Below are 22,665 nucleotides of genomic sequence, written 5' to 3'. Positions count from 1 at the left end.
TTAAATCTAGAATACAAAGCAAACTATAATAAACTTCCTGATATAGTGTGAAACAAAGACAATTAAATTACTCATAAAATATCTTGGGGTAACTCTGACCAAGGAAGTGAAAGATCTATTTGACAAGAACTATAAGTCTTTGAAGAAAGAAACTGAGGAGTATACCAGAAAATGGAAGGCCCTCCCTTGCTCTTGGATTGGGAGGATCAACATAGTAAAAATGGCAATTCTACCCAAGGCAATTTAGAGATTCAAGGTAATCCCTATAAAGGTCCCATCAAAATTCTTCACAGATCTTGAGAGGACAATAATCAACTTTATATGGAAAAACAAAAAACCCAGGATAGCCAAAACAATCCTATACAATAAAGGATTGTCTGGAGGCATTACCATCCCTGACTTCAAACTCTATTACAGAGCTACAGTGATGAAAACAGTGTGGCACTGGCATAAAAACAGAGAAGTCGACCAATGGAATCGTATAGAAGACCCGAATTTTAACCCACAAACCTATGAACACTCATTTTTGATAAAGGAGCCAAAAGTATACAATGGAAGAAAGAAAGCATCTTCAACAAATTGTGCTGGCATAACTGGATGTCAACCTGTAGAAGAATGAAAATAGACCCATATCTATCACCATGCACAAAACTCAAGTCCAAATGGATTAAAGACCTCACTATCAGTCAGAACACATTGAACCTGATAGAAGAGAAAGTGGGAAGTACCCTACAGGAGATGGGCACAGGAGATTGCTTCCTATGTGTAACCCCAACAGCACAGACATTAAGGGCAACATTGAATAAATGGGACCTACTAAAACTGAGAAGCTTCTGTAAAGCAAAGGACACTGTCACCAAGACAAAAAGGCAACCTACTGACTGGGAGAAGATCTTCACCAACCCCGCAACAGACAAAGGTCTGATCCCCAAAATATATAGAGAACTCAGGAAACTAGACTTTAAAATGCTAATTAACCCAATTAAAAAATGGGGCACTGAACTGAACAGAGAATTCTCAGCAGAAGAAGTTCAAATGGCCAAAAGACACTTAAGGTCATGCTCAACCTCCTTAGAGATCAGGGAAATGCAAATCAAAACAAGTTTGAGATATCATCTTACACCTGTCAGAATGGCTAAAATAAAAAACTCCAATGATAGCCTTTGCTGGAGAGGCTGTGGAGAAAGGGGTACACTCATCCATTGCTGGTGGGAATGCAATCTTGTGCAACCACTTTGGAAATAGGTGTTTTGGTTTCTCAGGAAATTCGGGATCAACCTACCCCTGGACCCAGCAATACCACTCCTGGGAATATACCCAAGAGATGCCCTATCATATGACAAGAGCATTTGTTCAACTATGTTCATTGCAGTGTTATTTGTAATAGCCAGAACCTGGAAACAACCTAGATGCCCTTCAATGGAAGAATGGATGAAGAAAGTGTGGAATATCTACACATTAGAGTACTATGCTGCGGTAAAAAACAATGACTTCTCAAATTTTGCATGCAAATGGATGGAAATAGAAAACACTATCCTGAGTGAGGTAACCCAGACCCAAAAAGATGAATATGGGATGTACTCACTCATAATTGGTTTCTAGCCATAAACAAGGGTCACGGAGTCTACAATTGGTGATCCCAAAGAAGCTAAGTAAGAAGGTGAACCAAAGGAAAAACATATCGTTGTCCTCTTGGCTATGGGAAGTAGACAAAATTGCCGGGGAGAAAATTGAGATCTTGGGGGTGGGGTGGGATGGGGGTAAGGGGAGATGGGGAGAGAAAAGGGAGAAGGGGAGAATGGGGGGAACTTGGGGAAAAAGGAGGACTGGGATAAAGGAAGGTTAGATAGGGGAGCACGGAAGCACAATTCTTAGTTAAGGGAGCCACCTTTGAGTTGGCAAGAGACTTTAACCTAGAGTGGCTCCCAGATGCCCAAGCCGAGGTCCCCAGATATGTGATTAATATCATTTTTGATTTTCTTATATTAGTCTGCCACTGAATCTTTGGATTAAAGACAATTTGGTCATGCAGAATGATCTTTTTAATGTGTCCTTGGATTTTGTTTGTAATCATTATAGACTCCCTGTAGATCATGGAGATAGGTGTCTAATTTTCCTGTGGTTGTTATGACTCTGTATTTTATTTTGGTTCCATGGTAATAATGAATTCATAAAGATTTAAAAAATTTGGTATGAGAAGCTTTAAGTGTGTGAAGGACATTATTATTGAGGGAATAAAGCAAAGGCCATTTGCCTGTTCTGTTTAGTGTAATAATTTGAGCATTGTTAATGTCAATTTGAAAAAGTTTTGTTACAAGTCCCTAGTTAACCAGATGGTCGTGGGCCTTTTTGGGGGTGATGAGGCAGATATGTTTCAGTGAAACATTAGATATTTTCTGAACCTTATTGCTGAAAGGCTCTAAGGATTTTAAGTTACTTGTCTCAAATATGTTAAATCATATATCTAGATATTTAGTTATTTCTAATTACTAATACGATATTTTTCAATTTTACGCTTATGTATATTCTTTTGTTTACTAAAATAGATTTTTTTCATACAATGTGTCATGATTATGTTTCCTCCTCCATCAATCTTCCCAATTCCTCTTCACATTTACTGACTTTGTGATGCCAGCCTTTCTGTCTCTTGTAGGAAATGAAAGGGACAAAAGGGAACTAAAGTAAAATAAAACATTAAACAAAATAAATAAAAATAAGAATGGGAAAAATATACAAACCAATAAACAAAACAAAGGAAAACAGGCCAATAAAATGTAGAAGAAATAGATATGGACTTAGTGGTACAGTCATCCTTTTTTTTGATTACTTGGCAAATGCGAATAGATATCCTTCAGATATGTAAATCATTTAGGAAGTTTCTACAATATTAGGTTGCCATACTAACACTCGATTGAGCCTTAACTTTAACTGTCTTTCTCTGTATTCTCTGTCTCATCTCAGCATGTGTCCTGATCCCCACTTGAGTCTCCTGTTTTGCTACCCTGCTCTCGATGACTATTACTATTAATTTTTGTCCTTCCTGAGAAGATTGATCAGTGCCCCAAGTACATTACTTTGTACCTGTCTCCATATTCTATGGATGGTAACTTGTTTAACATTTACTTTACAGCTAATCACATATAGAAGAAAATATCCCTCATTTGTCCTTTTGGTTTTTTTTTTAATTTATTTATTTATTAAGGATTTCTGCCTCCTCCCCGCAACTGCTTCCCATTTCCCTCCCCCTCCCCCGATCAAGTCCCCCTCCCTCATCTGTTCTAAGAGCAATCAGGGTTCCCTGACCTGTGGGAAGCCCAAGGACTGCCCACCTCTATCCAGGTCTCCTAAGGTGAGCATCCAAACTGCCTAGGCTCCCCCAAAGCCAGTACGTGCAGTAGGATCAAAAACAAACTGCGATTGTTGAGTTCTCAGTATTCCTCATTGTCCGCTATGTTCAGCTAGTCCGGATTTATCCCATGCTTTTTCAGACCTAGGCCAGCTGGTCTTGGTGAGTTCCCGATAGAACATCCCCATTGTCTCAGTGTGTGGGTACACCCCTCGTGGTCCTGAGTTCCTTTCTCGTGCTCTCTCTCCTTTTGCTCCTGATTTGGACCTTGAGATTTCAGTCCGGTGCTCCAATGTGGGTCTCTGTCTCTGTCTCCTTTCATCGCCTGATGAAAGTTAATATTCATGAGGATGCCTATGTGTTTGTCTTTGGATTCACCTTCTTATTTAGCTTCTCTAGGAACATGAATTATAAGCTCAATGGCCTTTATTTATGGCTAGAAACCAAATATGAGTGAGTACATCCCATGTTCCTCTTTTTGGGTCTGGCTTACCTCACTCAGGGTGTTTTCTATTTCCATCCATTTGTATGCAAAATTCAAGAAGTCCTTGTTTTTTACTGCTGAGTAATACTCTAATATGTATATATTCCATACTTTCTTCATCCATTCTTCCGTTGAAGGGCATCTAGGTTGTTTCCAGGTTCTGGCTATTACAAACAATGCTGCCATGAACATAGTTGAGCATATACTTTTGTTGTATGAGAGGGCCTCTCTTGGGTATATTCCCAAGAGTGGTATTGCTGGGTCCAGGGGTAGGTTGATCCCGAATTTCCTGAGAAACCGAAACACTGCTTTCCAGAGTGGTTGCACAAATTTGCATTCCCACCAGCAATGGATGAGTGTACCACTTTCTCCACAACCTCTCCAGCAAAGGCTATCATTGGTGTTTTTTATTTTAGCCATTCTGACAGGTGTAAGATGGTATCTTAAAGTTGTCTTGATTTGCATTTCCCTGATCGCTAAGGAAGTCGAGCATGACCTTAAGTGTGTTTTGGCCATTTGAAGTTCTTCTGTTGAGAATTCTCTGTTCAGCTCAGTGCCCCATTTTATAATTGGGTTGATTAGCCTTTTACGGTCTAGTTTCTTGAGTTCTTTATATATTTTGGAGATCAGACCTTTGTCAGTTGCGGGATTGGTGAAGATCTTCTCCCAGTCAGTGGGTTGCCTTTTTATCTTAGTGACAGTGTCCTTTGCTTTACAGAAGCTTCTCAGCCTCAGGAGGTCCCATTTATTCAATGATGCCCTTAGTGTCTGTGCTGCTGGGGTTATACGTAGGAAGTGGTCTCCTGTGCCCATGTGCTGTAGAATACTTCCCACTTTCTCTTCTATCAGGTTCAGTGTGTTCGGACTGATATTGAGGTCTTTAATCCATTTGGACTTGAGTTTTGTGTGTGGTGGTAGACATGGATCTATTTTCATTCTTCTACAGATTGACATCCAGTTTTGCCAGCACAATTTGTTGAAGATGCTCTCTTTTTTCCATTGTATACTTTTAGCTCCTTTTCGAAAAACAGGTGTTCATAGGTTTGTGGGTTAAAGTCGGGGTCTTCTATTCGATTCCATTGGTCGACTTCTCTGTTTTTATGCCAATACCAAGCTGTTTTCAATACTGTAGCTCTGTAATAGAGTTTGAAGTCAGGGATGGGAATGCCTCCAGACAAACCTTTATTGTATAAGATTGTTTTGGCTATCCTGGGTTTTTTGTTTTTCCATATAAAGTTGATTATTGTCTTCTCCAGATCTGTGAAGAATTTTGATGGGATTTTGATGGGGATTGCATTGAATCTATAGATTGCTTTTGGTAGAATTGCCATTTTTACTATGTTGATCCTCCCAATCCAAGAGCATGGGAGGTCCTTCCATTTTCTGGTGTCTTCTTCAATTTCTTTCTTCAAAGACTTATAGTTCTTGTCAAATAGATCTTTCACTTCCTTGGTCAGAGTTACCCCAAGATATTTTATGCTATTTGTGGCTATCGTGAAAGGTGATGCTTCTCTGATTTCCCTCTCTGCTTCCTTATCCTTAGTGTATAGGAAGGCAACTGATTTTTTGGAGTTGATCTTGTATCCTGCCACATTACTAAAGCTGTTTATCAGCTGTAGGAGTTCTTTGGTAGAATTTTTGGGGTCTCTTATGTATACTATCATATCATCTGCAAATAACGAAAGCTTAACTTCTTCCTTTCCAATACGAATCTCCTTGATCTCCTTATGTTGTCTTATTGCTATTGCTGGAACTTCAAGCACTATATTGAAGAGGTATGGAGTGAGTGGACATCCTTGTCGTGTTCCTGATTTTAGTGGGATGGCTTTGAGTTTTCCTCCGTTTAATTTAATGTTAGCTGTTGGCTTGTTGTAAATAGCTTTTATTATATTTAGGTAGGACCCTTGTATCCCTATTCTCTCCAAGACCTTTATCATAAAGGGATGTTGAATTTTGTCGAATGCTTTTTCAGCATCTAATGAAATGATCATATGATTTTTTTTCTTTCAGTTTATTTATATGGTGGATTACATTGATAGATTTGCGTATGTTGAACCAGCCCTGCATCTCTGGGATGAAGCCTACTTGATCATAATGGATAATTTTTCTTATGTGTTCTTGGATTCGGTTTGCCAGTATTTTATTGAGAATTTTTGCGTCGATGTTCATGAGTGAGATAGGTCTGTAATTCTCTTTCTTGGTTGGGTCTTTGTGTGGTTTTTCACCCAGTTTTTTTTTGGTCATGAGTCTAGCATAGTGAAAGAAGCCAAAGCAGAACAGAAGTAGGCGACAGGAAAATGGGGAGTTGCTATGATATTCCTGACTGTTGCTTTTGAGCATTGTAGTGGCATTTGGAAGCTTGAGATGTAAGTACCATTGAATGCTCAGAGCTTAATATGCTCTTCAATGCATTCTGTAGATTATGGGGAAGTCCAGAGGCAAGAAAGGATGCTGTCTATTGTTGCAAGGTTCCTAAATTTTGTGTCTGATAATTTAGAGACTAAATGATGGAGGAGTGTATTGTGTCTATGAAGAAACACACATTCCCCAAACATGTATCTGGATATTATGATTCCATAAGTGTAAGAAACATAACTTAAAAAGCATTTTTGTTAACTTACAAAACATTATGCTTAAGTTGGAATAATGAAAAGCATGATATACAAATTTGCACCAGGCATCTCTGGTAAGAACTAGGCCTAAGAAACAAGTTACAAGCAGGCTACTAGAAAACTCAGCTAGGAGCCTATCCTAGAATTTAGCTATGGTATGCTAATGAGGGAACGCCCAGGGGGCACTGAGATGCTGATGAACCAATCCCAAACTGTGATCTCTGATAGCACAAAGCTATTGCATAGTTCAATGATAAGATTACTGAAACTTTGGGAATGGGCTGTAGAATCATACCACTGAGCTCTTGAAACATAACTTCTCTAGTTTTGTGTTTATACCCACATGAAAGAGGACTTAAGAATCTGTGTATTGTCTTGGTCTCAGAGAACTCTGAACTTTCAACATTGTCACTGGGCTCACACAGGCCTGTCTATCAGTCATAGCCATTGACCTAAGCTCACGAGAAGCTCCTGAATGTTCTAGACTTCCATGAGCTTCATTATTCACATGAAAGAGGACTTAGAAATCTGTTCTTTGTCTTGGTCTTTGAAGTTTCAACACTGTTATGGGGCTCATACAGGTCTGTCTGTCAGTCATAGCCCTTGACCTAAGCTCACAAGAAGCTCCTGGACCTCCATCAGTGCCATTGTCCTAGGTTGACATTGAAGGACTTCACAGCAGATGTGGGGCAAGCCTGAAAGCTTCCAAAGCATCCTCAATGGAGAGTTCCCCTAGGAAAACCAATCAGCAGCATTTCTGCACAGCAGCTGCTCCTGCTTGGTAAGATGTCTGCTTAACTTTTATGTTACCATGGTATTATAATGAATGTTTATCTGAGTAAAGCTTATATATTCAAAAGGCAAATCTTGTGTGAATGCCTTGGTTACTTAGCGCCTTGGGGCTCATAGGCTCATTGACTGTGGAAAAAGGTGGGGTCATTTTGATGTCTAAGCATAATCCTTGATGCCAAGGAAGAGTTTGCTTGCCCTTACAGGTGAAATACATCCTTCTGGCTAGGATTTCAGGGTAGCAGTGATTTATTCATTCAAGGAGTTGAAGTACCCCTAATGTCTGGTCAAATTTTAGAATGTGGAGGATGTTCCTTATTAAAAAACAAATATTATATTGAAGTCATAAATCTGCTGAGTAATTTTTCCCTGTTTGGTTCTTAACAGGCAAAGGACATTTTAGTGAGGAAGGTATAGAAGTGAAAGGGTGTAAGGAAGTCAGCTACATGACAGAGAAAGAGAGTATAGGTTCTCCTTACGTCTATCCGGAGGCCCTTGGGTGGATTGTGACTCAGGAGTGGTGGATTGTTTTGGCCCAAGGCTTCCTTTCCTGTTGACTAGCTCATTCTTGCTGATTGTATCTATCTCTTAGGGCTCAGAAAGTATCTGGCCCAAGGTCTGGAATCATTTGTCACTGGGACACAGAGTGATGCAAGTTCTCTGTATGTCTTTCCAAGCTGGGGTCCACTGTAGTTGCCAGATGTAAGATCACTCAAGTCTCTGCATGAATTCTGACCATATTGTGCCCACAGCTAACATATACTGCCAGGGGAAGGATTTAGTGGTGTACTTTAGAATTTGAAGAATGTATCTATACATTTGGAAGGGAACAAAATAAAGAGATGTCTTTAGGGATAACCAAGCCAATACAAACTACATTGTCAACTCAGTCTTCTATGGTTAGTCACATAGATGGTATATGTATGATTTATTGTGAAAAACTTGTAGTGGTGAAGAGGATCAAGGATTTCTTGTCATTTCCTTATGCTCAGTGACCTCAGTTCTTCATTCATGGGTGTATTCAAAAGATATGTGTGTTAATCGAGTTTAACTGGCCTCCCCCATGTTACCAAGATGTGCCAAGCTGATTCTAGCTTCAAAAGTTATACATATACTTTCAAGTCTTCCATCCTTTCTGGAGGAGCTACTCCTTCTGACTTCTCTATGGTATTCTCAGACACAGAGGGAGCTGGATGGTAACCATTCTATTAGTTATTTCCAGGCTCTATATGTCATGTGAGAAAACTTCAGAAGGAAGAATTGAAATTTGTAAGCAATACCACTCTTGGGATATACCCAAGAGATGCCCGATCATATGACAAAAGCATTTGTTCAACTATGTTCATAGCAGTATTATTTGTAATAGCCAGAACCTGGAAACAACCTAGATGTCCTTCAATGGAAGAATGGATGAAGAAAGTGTGGAATATATACACATTAGAGTACTACGCTGCAATAAAAAACAATGACTTCTCGAATTTTGCATGCAAATGGATGGAAATAGAAAAACACTATCCTGAGTGAGGTAACCTAGACCCAAAAAGATGAACATGGGATGTACTCACTCATAATTGGTTTCTAGCCATAAATAAGGGCCACGGAGTCTACAATTGGTGAACCTAAAGAAGCTAAGTAAGAAGGTGAACCCAAGGAAAAACATACAGTTGTCCTCTTGCCTATGGGAAGTAGACAAAATTGCCAGGGAGAAAAGTGGGATCTTGGGGTGGGGTGGGTTGGGAGTTGGGGAGATGGGGAGAGAAAAGTGAGAAGGGGAGGATGAGGGGAACTTGGGGAAACAGGATGATTGGGATAAAGGAAGGCTGGATAGGGGAGCATGGAAGCACAATTCTTAGTTAAGGGAGCCACCTTAGGGCTGGCAAGAGACTTGAACCTAGAGTGGCTCCCAGGAGCCCAAGGCAATGTCCCCAGTTAGTTCCTTGGGCAAATGAGGATAGGGAACCTGAAATGACCCTATCCTATAGCAATACTGACGAATACCTTGCATATCACCATAGAACCTTCATCTGGTGATGGATGGAGATAGAGACAGAGACCCACACTGGAGCACTGGACTGAGCTCCCAAGGTCCCAATGAGGAGCAGAAGGAGGGAGAAGATGAGCAAGGAAGTCAGGACCACGAGGGGTGCACCCACCCACTGAGACAGTGGGGCTGATCTATTGGGAGCTCACCAAGGCCAGCTGGACTATGACTGAAAAAGCATGGGATAAAACCGGACTCTCTGAACACGGCGAACAATGAGGGCTGATGAGAAGCCAAGGACAATGGCACTGGGTTTTGATCCTACTTCATGTTCTGGCTTTGTGGGAGCCTAGCCAGTTTGGATGTTCACCTTCCTAGACCAGGATGGAGGGGGGAGGACCTTGGACTTTCCACAGGGCAGGGAACCCTGACTGCTCTTTGAACTGGAGAGAGAGGGGGAGAGGAGTGGGGGGAGGGGGAAAAGGGTGGGAGGAGGGGGAGGGAAATGGGAGGCTGGGAGGAGGGGGAAACTTTTTTTTCCTTTTCTCAATAAAAAAAATAAAATATTAAAAAAAAGAATTTAGAGCAATTATACTGCAGGGCAAAAAAACCCAATCTTGGCATGCATGAGAAATCCTTATGAGACATCCAACATGACAGGATTGGTTAGTGATCTTTACCCCTAATTTTGAGAAAGAAACAGAGGGAACATAGACTTTAAACAGTGTTTGTTAGCAAAGTATACTCATTTTAGGTCAGAAGCCACTTCTTGTTGAATATCAGCTCAGTGGCAAGACTGTCAACACTTCTAGAGAGCATGTGGTGTCTAAAGTGAAAGATCTCAAATGAACTTCCTTCCCCACTTGCTGATTTTTGCATCTTTTCCACTTACCTCCGCTTGTTTCTCAGTAGAATCCTACTATAAAATCTGTCTCACTAAGCTGTGAATAACTTATTTATATTCTCACAGTGAGGCTTATTTTAATGGCAAGTCCTTCTGAGCCTGTTGGCCAGTAACTTGAACGTACTCCAGGTTTGCTTGCAAATACTGCACCAACAATGAAGACTTCTCCATAGATGAGCAACTTCTACGGAAGAGGGCCCACCTAAGACAGGGAAGGGTCCTCCCAAAGATGGGTAGGGGTTTACTCTTCTGAGATGACCTAAGACAGGAGGGTCTTCTGTTTTATAAAAGTTTAGGGGGGAGATGTTTGGACTAATTGAGTCCTGGCTTTCAGCTGCTCTTCCCTGTCTAGAGCCTTCTATTTGAAGTTACTAGAAGCTGTGCCTAGCCTAGAGGATCAGAGGATGGGATTTTCACCTGTTGGCCATTGACTGCAGTGTTTTTAAGCATCCATGGTGCTATTAAAGAAGGGCTTTTGTACCAGTGATTGGAGGTCCGTGTGTTGGTCTGTCTCTGCGTGTTTCCACAACCTCCAGCCCCTTGCCCAAAGCTCACGAACTGGGTTCTAGCGCATAGAGTGCAGACAGGGGCCTTGGTGCAGGGCAACTAGAAATAATGCAGTTTATGTGAGATGGAAGTTTGCACCGGGCAGCTCTGGGGTGAACCACGCAAGCTCCAGGCATACCAAGGAGCTCAGTTAGGAGCCTAGCCGAGGACATATCTATGAGGTGCTAATGAGGTATATCTAAGGTGGTCCTGATGTGCCAGAAAACCAGCCTGAAGTAGTGAGTTCAAATAGTGCAAAGCTATTGCCTGATGGAAGCATTAAAAACATGGAAGTTTGGGAATGGTCTGCAGGATGACACCACTGTGCTCCCATGACATGAAGACAGCACTGTGGTTGGGCCCACACAGTCCTACCTAGCAGCCATAGCTCACAAGGATGTACTGAAAGTCAAACTGCCCGTCTTACCATGAATGAAGGACTTTAGTGGCAAATGGAGATCAGTCTTGCAATCTTCCAAAGTGTTCTTACTGGAGGAAATTAACCAGTGGGACCATGCAGCAGCATTTCTGCACTACAATCGGTCCCTGCTTGTTAACTCTTACATTATCATGATAATACTCTGTGCATCTTTTATATTAACGTGACATTATAAGAAATGCTGGTGTGGATAAGTTGACTATATTGAAAAGACAAATCCTGTGGTGTGGACACCCTAATGGCCTAGCACCTACAGCCCATATGCCTGAGCACTCAGCAATGAAGATGCTGTAATTTTGGTACTTGAGCATTGTCGCTGGTGCCAGAAATAGCTTGTTTGCCCTTACAGATGAAATGCCTCCTTGCGGCCAAGGAGTCAGAGCAGCAGTGAGGTGCCCATGGAGCCTCGTCAGGGTTTTATACTGTGAGGATGTTCCTTGTAGCTTATTCATGAGCAATATATCAAGGGGTTAACTCTGCCAAGTATTTTTTCTCTATTGCATTTTTACCAGGCACATTTTAATGAGGAAGATAAGGAAGTGAAAGAGTGTAAGGAAGGTAGAGACATGAGGCAGAAAAAAAGAACAGGACCCCTTACGTCTCTTAGGAGGCACCTGGATAGATGCGACTCAGGAGGATTTGACTGTTTTGGCCCAAGGCTTCCTTTCCTGCTGATTGTGTCTTTCTCTAAGGGCTCAGCAAGTACCTGACCAAAGGTCCAGAATCATTGGCTACTGAAACAGAGTGATGGAAGTTCATCTGTAGACCTTTGCAAGCTAAGGTTCACTGTAATTTCCTGATGTAAGGTCACTCAGTTGTCTGCTTGTATTCTGACCATTTTGTCCCCATTTTGTCCCTAAAGAAGGGCCTTAGTGGTATCTAATAGAGTCTGAAGAATAGGTTACACAATTGAAGGGAGCAAAAAAAGAGTCAATGCTTCTAGAACTTTGCGTGGAAATTCAGATTACAGTGTGAATTTGCTCTTTTTTTTTCAAGACAGGGTTTCTCTGTAGCTTTTGGAGCCTGTCCTGGAACTAGCTCTTTGTAGACCAAGCTGGCCTTGAACTCACAGAGAGATCCACCTGCCTCTACCTCCCAAATGCTGGGATTAAAGGCGTGCACCTCCATCCCCTGGCTGAATTTGATCTTCTATGTTTAGCTGCAGAGATGGGTGTATGGGGAGGAAGGAGTTCTTGTCATTCCTTCCTTCTCAGATTCTACAATCCATTATTATTTAAAATTGTGAATAATTTTAAATTATTAAGTCAATTGAAAAATAATGACCTAAAAATGAGGTACTTTATTAATTTATTTTTATGTAGGCATAAGTGTAATATTTTATTGAGATATTCATGATATAATAGTTTTCATCTCAAAGTGAACATTTCAATTTTTATGCCATATATGCTAGGCTGTATATACACCTCCATTGATGATATCTGGTTGCACACTAGTGCATAAGATACATATGTACTATCATGACGTTGTTCCAGGAGGAAGTCAACCCCATTTGTGAGGACTTGGCAGTCATGGAAATCAGAGCAGGGATAAAATTTATTCCCGCCATGTTGAAGTACGGAGCGGCGGGCTGTGTCCCGCCACCCAGCTAGCTTTACCCGAAATAATTACACGGAAACTGTATTCTTTTAAACACTGCCTGACCCATTAGTTTCAGTTTCTTATTGGCTAGCTTTTACATATTAATCTAACCCATTTCTATTAATCTGTGTAGCCCACGAGCTGGCTTACCAGGAATGATCTTAACCTGCGTCTGTCTGGAGTGGGAGAATCATGGCGACTCCCTGACTCAGCTTCTTTCTCCCAGCATTCCGTTCTGTTTACTTCGCCTACCTAAGGGTTGGCCTATCAAATGGGTCTAGGCAGTTTCTTTATTAATAAGAAATCACTCCCACATCACCGCCATGTTGCTGTTGTTCTTGTGCTAAGAAATTTATACTTGCTCTTCATCTCATTTGTCAACAACTCCACGAAAGTGATTTCCAAACTTCAATGGTGCTCATAACTACATTAGGTTCTTGAGCCTGGATATAATTCCCCAGGGGTTTCATTCTGTAGATGTGGAGTTTATTTTTAAAAGTTTTCCTAGCAGTTCTGAAGGATGACAGACTGTGCTATCAACCATGACCTCATAGAAAAGAATCATTGTGTAGATGATGAACTGCTTTATATGACTAACTTTGCATATGTAGGTATTAAAAGCAGTGGGGGCTATAGGTAGAGGGTGCTGACACCTAACTTTCTAATGGGAGGAAAAATCTTCAATGTATGTCATGCTCACAAGCATTAAAAATTCAAGCTCAGCAAGAAATATGTCTACTATCCTTATCTCTGAACCTTTCTTCATGATTTGCTTGACAAACTCAACTCTGTAGGTTCAGAGTACCAAGCATACCAAATGTGATTCTGAAGGACACATCAGATGAGAATCTAAATCTCTAAAACTTTGTCATGTCTATTTCATAAGGGTGCCTGCTCCTGGAGATAAATTGAATATTATCAACGCAAACTTCTTAGAGGAGAAAAATGATCTTTGACACTCATGCAATACAGAATATATTTAAGAACGACACGCTCCTCAACTGAGGCGGAGGTCTTAGCATTGAAATAACCCATGTAAGGAGATTTTGTTGCCAAGGAGAATATTGGAGCTCAATAGAAGAAAATTATTATGAAGAATGAAAATAATTGGCATAAAGGGATTCTGACTAAGTAGAAGTACAGAAACTTGTTACAGACTGGTAAAGTTGAGCCAGTTTCAGAGGGTACCTGGTAGGAAATTATCTGATTAGATATTATGAGTGCTCAGATAGAAATAAAGACCATTCTTGCTCCTCTGATTTATCAGAATTGCTGCTTGACATAGGATGATACAAGGATTTAGACAGCATTAATAGATACTTGGAGCTCTGAATCAAGCCATGTCAGGTCTTATTTACAGATTCAGAGAATAAAGATTTCAATCACTTATGAACATAATGATTTGTTACTTTCTCTGTCTTAAACATTTTTCACTCTCAGCAGAGGAAGAAATATTTGGATAAATAACTAATACTTAAGTTTTGTTTTGTTTTTATTTTTTATTATTTTTTATTGAAAAAAATTTCCGCCTCCTCCCAGCCTCCCATTTCCCTCCCCCTCCTCCCACTCCTCTCCCCCTCCCCCCACTCCTCTCTCCCTCCCTCTCCAGTCTGAAGAGCAGTCAGGGTTCCCTGTACTGTGGAAAGTCCAAAGTCTTCCCCACTCCATCCTGGTCTAGGAAGGTGAACATCCAAACTGGCTAGGCTCCCACAAAGCCAGAACATGAAGTAGGATCAAAACCCAGTGCCATTGTCCTTGGCTTCTCAGCAGCCCTCATTGTCCACCATATTCAGAGAGTCCAGTTTTATCCCATGCTTTTTCAGTCACAGTCCAGCTGGCCTTGGTGAGCTCCCAATAGATAAGCCCCACTGTATCCGTGGGTGAGTGCACCCCTCATGGTCCTGACTTCTTTGCTCATGTTCTCCCTCCTTCTGCTCCTCATTGGGTCATTGGGAGCTCATTCCGGTGCTCCAGTGTGGGTCTCTGTCTCTATCTCCATCCATCGCCAGACTTAAAAGCCATATAAACAAACTATGATAGAAGTGTATGAAAATACATATACACATAAAAGAAACACAAGTGGGTCATCTTGTATTAGAGGAGATAGTACATTACCTAAACATGCTATGTTACCAATTAAAACCTAGTACTAAGAATGAGTTTCATCTCTTTGAATCATGATGTGGTATGCCCTTTGGTATATGTGTTCTTTTACTGGTTGATGAATAAAGCTGTATTCACCTATGGTCAGTCAAAATACCACTAGGCAGGAAATTAAAACAAAGATACATGGAGAGTGTACGTGGACTTGAGGAGATCTTGTGTCGTCTCTGAAGGAGAAAGTTGCCAAATCATTATCAATATGCTGCAGCACATGACAATACAGAGGGTAATTTATGGTGTAAGAGCTGACAAGGAATATGCCTGAGTCATTAGCCAATCTGTGTTGTACTTAATACAGTTTCTGTGTGATTATTTAGGTGGGGGCCATCATGAAATGAAAGTGCAGTCTCCATTTAAATAATCAAATGGCCTGTCTTAGTCAGTGTTCTGCCATTACAGAGAGACGATATGACTGTGGAAACACCTATAAAGGAAGATATTTAATTGAGTCTTACAGTTTCAGGGGCATTGTCCATTGTTATCATGGCAGGGAGCACAGCATTATAAAGGCAGGCAGGCATGGTACTAGATAAGTAACTGAGAATTTCACATTCGAGTGATACTGGACTTGGCATGTGCTTTTGAAACCTCAAAACCAACTCCTGGCGATGTATTTCCTCCATCAAAGCTATACCTCCTAATCCCTTCAGATAGTTTCATTGACTAGTGAACAAGCATTCAAATCTGTGAGCTTGTGGGAGAGACATTCTCTTCCATATCACCCAATTCCCCTCACTGGAACCATAGGCTTATAGATACATCAGAATGCAGAAATGCATTCATTCCAAATTAAAAATATTCTGTAGTCTGTAAGAGTCTCAACACCATTTAAAAGTCCAATATTCAATAATCCAATAAAAATGGAGTACAAACCTAAACAGAGAACTGTCAACAGAGGAATCTAAAATGGCTGAAAGATACTTAAGAAATGCTCAACATCCTTAGTCATCAGAGAAATGCCAATCAAAAATGTTCCTGAGCCCAAAAGAATGGGTCCTGAAGCAGTAAATATAGTAACTTTGAATTGATGCTGTGCTGGGACAATGAAGAATGCTACGTAAATAGTGCTTGTAAATGGCAGGCCCATGTAACATCCAAAAGAGAAAAGTCAGAGAGTTTCAAGAGAAACAGCCAGAGCCTGCCATTTATTTTCCCTCTTGTACTTCAACCTTGAAAACCACTTGCCCCTTTGAGGTTCATATCTCCTAAATGTCTTGTGATATCCAACTGTATTACACATGGACATATAGAAACAGGGCATCCCAGGAGTCTGTGTTCTCTAGGATAAACCATAACTGAGGAGTAAACACAAAACAGAATGAATTGATTAACTCCTGCCAGGGATGGTAACCAAAGCCGCCAATTCTAACTGCAAGGGCACATCACACATCTTTTCCAGAAAGTGTAATCAGAAAGCAAGAAGCTCAGTACACTGTGATCCAAAGCCTACAGGACTGCTATCCAACTTGCTTTGACAAGGTTCACCAAGTCAGCTTCCTGTTGTCCAGAGAGGAATCCCACAGCCATGCCAGAGGGAAAGTGAGAGGTTATCTCTCAGAAAGAGCCTGAAGTACTAGTGCTTGGAAAATTATTCATGTCAGTAAGACAGCCAATCAAAGGGAGAGCATGACTGAGGGATGGGTTCAAATGGATAGATATTTGAGATTTATAGCATGAATAAGTTACTGCTGTGTCAGACTCTGGAACCTCAACAAGCTCTGAGGAGTAGAGACCGTGGAGTGGACTAAGGCAGTAGCCATCACCACAGAGAGGTAAGACCATGACTTTCCAAGGCAGAATGTCACGTACTTGTGGGGTGGGGGTTGAGAGACTCCAGGGAAAATCAAGTAAATGCCAAAGACAATAGTCTACCCTTAGCAACCCTGGTGTGTGTAGTGAAATGGGCAGGAAAGGTAAAGAAGAGAATACATGCCTTATGGGTCTGTTTTTATAGGGAGGGTCTCATTACATAAAAGTTTGGGTCTGACCCAAGAGATTTACACAAGTAAACATCACTGGCACATACTGGTCCAGAAGAGATCATCTCTTGTACATAACCCCCAAATGGATCTGTTTCAGTTTACACGGACAGACATAGTAGCAGATGGTGTGTTCCTATCAAGTCTTTTGGGCAGTGTTGCTTTTGAGATCCTGCAAGTTCAGAAACTGATAATCTCACTATCAATTTGTTATTGTACTCCACCTACTCCCAAGGTCCCGGCCTCCATTTGGTTTTTAATGTGTTTATACTACTTATATAGGTAGTGAGTTGGGAGTTTGATTGTTTATTCCCAACAGCAGAACACAAGTAATAATAAATGACTCTTCCAACATTCTTATAGAAGATATTTCACAAAGTTTCATTGAAGAGGGGAGGGTTAAAGTCAAGCCTACCACTTTCTGAACATTCAAAATGCTTATGTTATCATGTAGTCTCAACTGTTGACCTATTTTGAAAGTAGAATCCAATATCATGTGAGAGAAGTTTTGCTTGGTATAAAAAATGAGTCAGTGATATCCTAAAAAAATGGTTGTCTTTTGCTTCTGTTTTTCACAGAGGATGGAGACATTTCTGAAATAGTGAGATGCAGTTCACCAAAAGTTTTCACTGCTAGAAAGCTGGGGACAGGCTCTGCATTTTATATTGGATCTAATAAATATCCGTGGATGACTCAGTTCAAACACATCCTCGAACTTCTTCTACAATCTTTTAAAAAATATTTGGGACAATAATTCAACAACTTTTCTGGATCACACATGGATTAATTTCTTACGAAGGAATAAGAAGACATAAAAGCATTGTTGTAATTATATCTTCATTTCTCTCTCTAATCCAGATTCTTCAGATATGACTCCTACTATCTTCCTGGTCATCCTGTGCTTAGGAGTTGGGTCATGTGTTTCGGCACTTGATCCCAGTTTCGATGCTGAATGGGAAGAGTGGAAGATACTCTATGAAAAATCATACAGCCTGGTTGGTATCCTGGAAACTGTCCAGAAGGGCCCGAGAGTGCAGCTGTCTAGGCATTGTAGAGGTCATAAGTGCCCCACCACAACTACCACCACTGAGGTTGCTTAATCACAACCATTGTGAGCAATGGGTAACCAGATTTCCTTTCGTCAGTATGAGGAGAATATGTAACTATTGTGTCCTAGACTAGCTCTCCTGGGCCTCTAATCACCTGGACAGTAAATTTACAACATCAGCTTTACAGGAATTTAATTATAAACAAATGTCACCCATTTTTGTTCTTACCCAGGAGGAAGAAGCACTGAGGAGAACAGTATGGGAAAAGAACATGAAAATGATTAAACTTCACAATGGGGAGAATGGCCTGGGGAAGAATGGCTACACCATGAAAATGAACGCCTTTGGTGACATGGTGAGCGTGACATGGATTACTTCACACTGTGTTCTCTTGTGTGTTTTACATGGAGTCTTTTCTTTTATAATCATTTATGTACTTTTCCTTGAAGACCGATGAAGATTTCGAGAAAATGGTGGTTGCTTTCCCAATGCAAACACACAAGAGGGGAAAAAACATCTGGAAACGAGCTCTTAGCGGTTTACCCAAATTTGTGGATTGGCGAAAAGAAGGATATGTGACTCGTGTGCGGCACCAGGTTTGACAGTGCCACCTGCCCTTCTTTTTAAACCATATTGAAGAGGAAAGAAATTAGTGTCTTGGTTTTCTTATTGAATGAGGACAGATTTGCAACTCATTTTTTAAATAATAATATTTCTTCTTTGAAATCTTCATACAATTTCCAATATATATTGATCTTGACAGTTTAGCAAACACATTCTCCAGATATGAACTTCTACCACATCTCATTGTAGAGTTCACCTCCCTTCTATTGTCATTAATAACTGATCAAAGCAAAAGGTCTTTCACAAATATGGTGGGGGGGACCCACAGGAGCATGTGCATACTACCCGCATCCAAGTTTCCTTGGAGACTGACAATTCCTTTCTAGGCATCTGTCAACTGCCAGTTCCTCATTTTCACAAATTATTCACCTCTCTATGTTGTTAGCTGAGTTAGTATTTGTTTGTGAAAGACCATATTTTCTTCACTCTAGGGCAGTTGCGGATCTTGTTGGGCTTTTGCTGCAACTGGTGCCATAGAAGGACAAATGTACAAAAAGACAGGCAAACTCATTCCTCTGAGTGTGCAGAACCTAGTGGACTGTTCTAAACCTCAAGGCAATAATGGCTGTGAATCGGGTCAAATATACCGTGCTTTTCGGTATGTTTTGCACAATGGAGGTGTGGAGGCTGAGGCGACCTACCCATATAAAAGAAAAGTAAGTGGACGTCATGTTATTTCAGCTAAACCTGTAGTGAGGAACAACTGTAGATATGATACACTATCTTCAGCACTCAGATAGGATGGTAGAATCTCTCTGTACAGCATCATCACAGCCATTAAGTATCATCCTTTGCATAAAGTTTTGGTATCATGATTTTGGTATGACTGTCTTCCATGTACATCGAGAACATAGAAACTATTAAACATATAATACAGATCTCTGGAACAGTAAAGTTTCTTATGGATGGGGGAACTATTGGTTGTCATTGATGACAAGAGATCTTATTTTCAGTTCTAGATCTTTTAATACCATTTCACTTCCTGGGATGAGTTACAATAACCCAGACATTTGTGTGCTCAGCTGCAAATTGCCAAGTGTTGGAAGAAACTGAGTCCTTTATCTCTTTAACTTTTAAAGGAAGGACCATGCAGATACAATCCTCAAAATGTAGCTGCTAAAATCAGAGAATATGTGACCCTTCCACAAGATGAGGATATCCTAATGGATGCTGTAGCAACTAAAGGGCCCATTGCTGCTGGAATGCATGTGTATAAGTCTTTTTCATTCTACAATGAAGGTTAGCATATTTCCTTCGAATGAAGAAAAAAATTGTGACATCTCTGTGTTATGACAAGTTCTAAGACTGGCTGTTATGTAAAAAATATGATATGAATGGTTAAGTTTCTGGACTTTACTCATCTCCAAATAATAGTCCTGAGTACTGAATTTCTCCTGATATGCACCCTCGTATGAAAGCTGATGTATCCTATTCAAAAAATTTATTGGTTAGCTGATTTTTCAACTCTTCTCCATTTCATGGATGTTTTAGTTGTTTATAGAAACTGATTTTTGAAATCAAATTATAACAGAGCATTTTGAATAAATAATATATGCCTTCTAAGTTTAACTTGGCATGAGACTAGTAGAAAAACAACAAACTTGATAGGTCATTCATATGCATGCAGACAATAGCTATCAATAAAACTCACTACTTTGGATTTCTTCAGTTTTCTGCGAAACTGTGAGTATGTGTGTCTCTGTGTGTGTGTGTGTGTGTGTGTGTGTATTAGCATTCTTACGAACAATTCATCTAGCTCAAGTCTGACTGTAGTTTATATCGAGTTCAAGCATGATTGCAGTTTATATTTAGCTGAAGTCTGATTGTAGTTTATATAATTTCAGAGACTGTTGAAATAGTTCCACTGTTGGTGGCTGTGGTCACTCTCAGGTGTCCTGTGCATCTCACATCAACTTCTGTTATTTCCCAGGCATTTATCATGAGCCAAACTGCAGCAGTATTTCTTTGAATCATGGAATTCTGGTGGTTGGCTATGGATTTGAGGGAAATGAAACGGATGGTAATAACTACTGGCTGATCAAGAACAGGTACAAATTGCCCTGAAAATATGTATTTGAAATTCCAGGGGCTGGAGTGATGGTTCAGTGGTTAACCGCACTGGATCTTGTCCGGGAGATTCTTCCAGGCATCAATTGTTTCTGTCATTATATACCTTCTATATTGAGGCAGTGTTTCTTGCTGATCTAATAGTTCACTATTTGCTCTGCCTAGCCAGCTTGTTCTTGGTATGTTCTGTGTCTATGTCCAAAGAATGTGGGTTACCGGTGCACTATAAAGTCAATCTGGCCTTCCTGGGGCTCTTGAACCTGATCTCAGCTTTTTAACTTTCTCAGCTCACATATAGCCCTAAGAACTTACTAACAATATGTTATCATAGAATTCCCAATTCTTCACTGGATTCAAGGGTATCAATGTCATGTATGTGACATTGATTTTCTAAAATATGATACATTTGATAGTTCTGAAACATGTAACGTTAGAAAGGCATCCTGCTGTGGTTTTTACATGCCTGTATGAAGCACCTCCTAGTACTCAGGAAAAGACCCTCTGCCTTTCCTGATCATTTTGTTAGGTTGACCTCTTGCCTATTGTAATAAATCCAGCATGTGATAATATTTCTACTAAATAGAATATGATTTCTTTCAGCTGGGGAAAAAGCTGGGGCATGAAAGGCTACATGAAACTTGCCAAGGACAGGAACAACCACTGTGGAATTGCTTCATATGCCCACTACCCTCTTGTGTGAGCAGCCTGATGCCCACGTGGAAGCAGTTAGCAGGAGACTGCATTTCCAGAGAGGTTGTATCCACTTCAAAGACCAGCCTTTGCTTAGTGTGTTAAACTGCTGAGTCTCTCAAGATCCACACTGCAGTGTGAATTCTGGGAGATTTCAAGTATTTGAAATTATAAGTTTTGTAACAGCCTCTATCTAATGAGTGCTTATGATTACTGCAGTAATTTTATTTTTAATTTTAATGCTTGTGGAAATAAAATCATTTAAAAGTTAAAATTCAAGTATCATTTCTAGTTATATATATATTTGTGCAGTTACTTTTTTGTTGTCAAACATGCAATTCACCTTGAAGTGGGACGCAGTGTTGTGCTGGTGTCTGGAAGAAACAGTGGGTAGATTCTCCTTGATGGAATGTACTGTTCCTCGCTGTGGTTTGCTTTAGGCATTCTCTTTATCCACCAGCAACCCTGCTCTGAAGGGATCTATGACAATATCTGGATTTGAAAGTTTTAGCTAAAACAAACATGGAAGTCCACAGAAGTATCCTCATTCCACCTTGACTGAAAATCAGAGAGTTCATGCCTATTCTTTCTCCTTCACGGTTATTGACAAGAAGATTGGCTTGAGATGTGTCTACTAATAAAATATCTTGACCTAGGGTGTGGTTACTTGGTTCTTTGGGTATTAAGATGACCCACAGAGGGGGATATGTTGCACCTTGACCAAAGGTCTGAGAGGTCAGATATATTATGCTTCTTCAAGGAGATGACAGGATGTTTGGCCCAAGGTGTGACTGCTTTCAGGATGCTTGGTCTAAGGTGTGATTGCTGCATGTCCTGCCTAAACAACAGAATACTTAACTCAGAAAAAAGTTTCTTGATGCTTCAGGCACTGAGGCACATAACTGCTCTATTTCTTCTGTGTATCATGTTGAAGCAATCTTTTGACTTCTTCCCCTACCTTTGGATTGAGTTATATAAGTATATGGAAAATAAATGCAGGCAAATTCAGTATTCACTGAATTGACCTTCCAACTGTTTTCTGTGAGTCTGTATCTCTGTTCCTTCGAATATTTGTAATCCACATGCCCCTACCCTGGAACATTTGAACCCTCTTGAGGCTGGACCCTGACAGATGTTGCCCCAATGCTGGACCCCAGTTTCTGTTCTTGGCCCCTCTCTGCAGTGCAATGGCACCATGTGCTCCTTCACTGCATTGAACTGGGCTGAGACTCTCTCTCATTCATTAATTAACTTTGTGTTGGCATTTACTGGAGCCTAGAAACCCTACTACAGTAGGCTCTAATAAGTGTAACATAGCTGAAACTCATGACAACGACTTAGAAATAGCCTATATAGCTATGAAAAAAATTTTAAAGGAGGAATGAAAAGGTAA

At 40.5% G+C, this 22,665-nt stretch overlaps 1 protein-coding gene across 3 annotated transcripts; it reads left to right on the top strand.

Annotated features, from left to right (window-relative positions):
• Positions 1 to 17,711: 17,711 nt before the first annotated feature.
• On the top strand, positions 17,712 to 21,282 carry LOC121443384 (cathepsin Q-like). Of its 3 annotated transcripts, none has more exons than XM_041645136.1 (7): positions 17,712 to 17,837; positions 18,127 to 18,246; positions 18,341 to 18,487; positions 18,947 to 19,171; positions 19,595 to 19,754; positions 20,446 to 20,563; positions 21,183 to 21,282. In XM_041645136.1, exons 1-7 carry the CDS (start codon positions 17,712 to 17,714, stop codon positions 21,280 to 21,282), a joined length of 996 nt encoding a protein of 331 aa, XP_041501070.1. The 3 variants fall into 3 exon arrangements, with proteins under 3 accessions (XP_041501070.1, XP_041501067.1, XP_041501069.1); XM_041645133.1 differs by having other exon boundaries at positions 18,124 to 18,246; positions 19,595 to 19,723; positions 20,406 to 20,563; XM_041645135.1 differs by having other exon boundaries at positions 18,124 to 18,246.
• The last annotated feature ends 1,383 nt before the right edge of the window (positions 21,283 to 22,665 follow it).

This window comes from Microtus oregoni, unplaced genomic scaffold (genome assembly GCF_018167655.1).
Source record: "Microtus oregoni isolate MIOR12 unplaced genomic scaffold, Mior012 000105F_ref0000443, whole genome shotgun sequence".
NCBI lineage: Eukaryota > Metazoa > Chordata > Mammalia > Rodentia > Cricetidae > Microtus > Microtus oregoni.
The sequence above is the reverse complement of the archived record's forward strand: the minus strand, read 5'-3'. Positions and strand labels throughout refer to the sequence as shown.

Excerpts from the sequence above, each read along its gene's own strand:
- LOC121443384 (XM_041645133.1), top strand. The coding sequence starts at position 17,712 with ATGACTCCTACTATCTTCCTGGTCATCCTGTGCTTAGGAGTTGGGTCA. Across the intron at positions 17,838-18,123 it reads ATGAAAAATCATACAGCCTG|GAGGAAGAAGCACTGAGGAG; the intron begins GTTGGTATCCTG and ends GTTCTTACCCAG. Across the intron at positions 18,488-18,946 it reads TGACTCGTGTGCGGCACCAG|GGCAGTTGCGGATCTTGTTG; the intron begins GTTTGACAGTGC and ends TCTTCACTCTAG.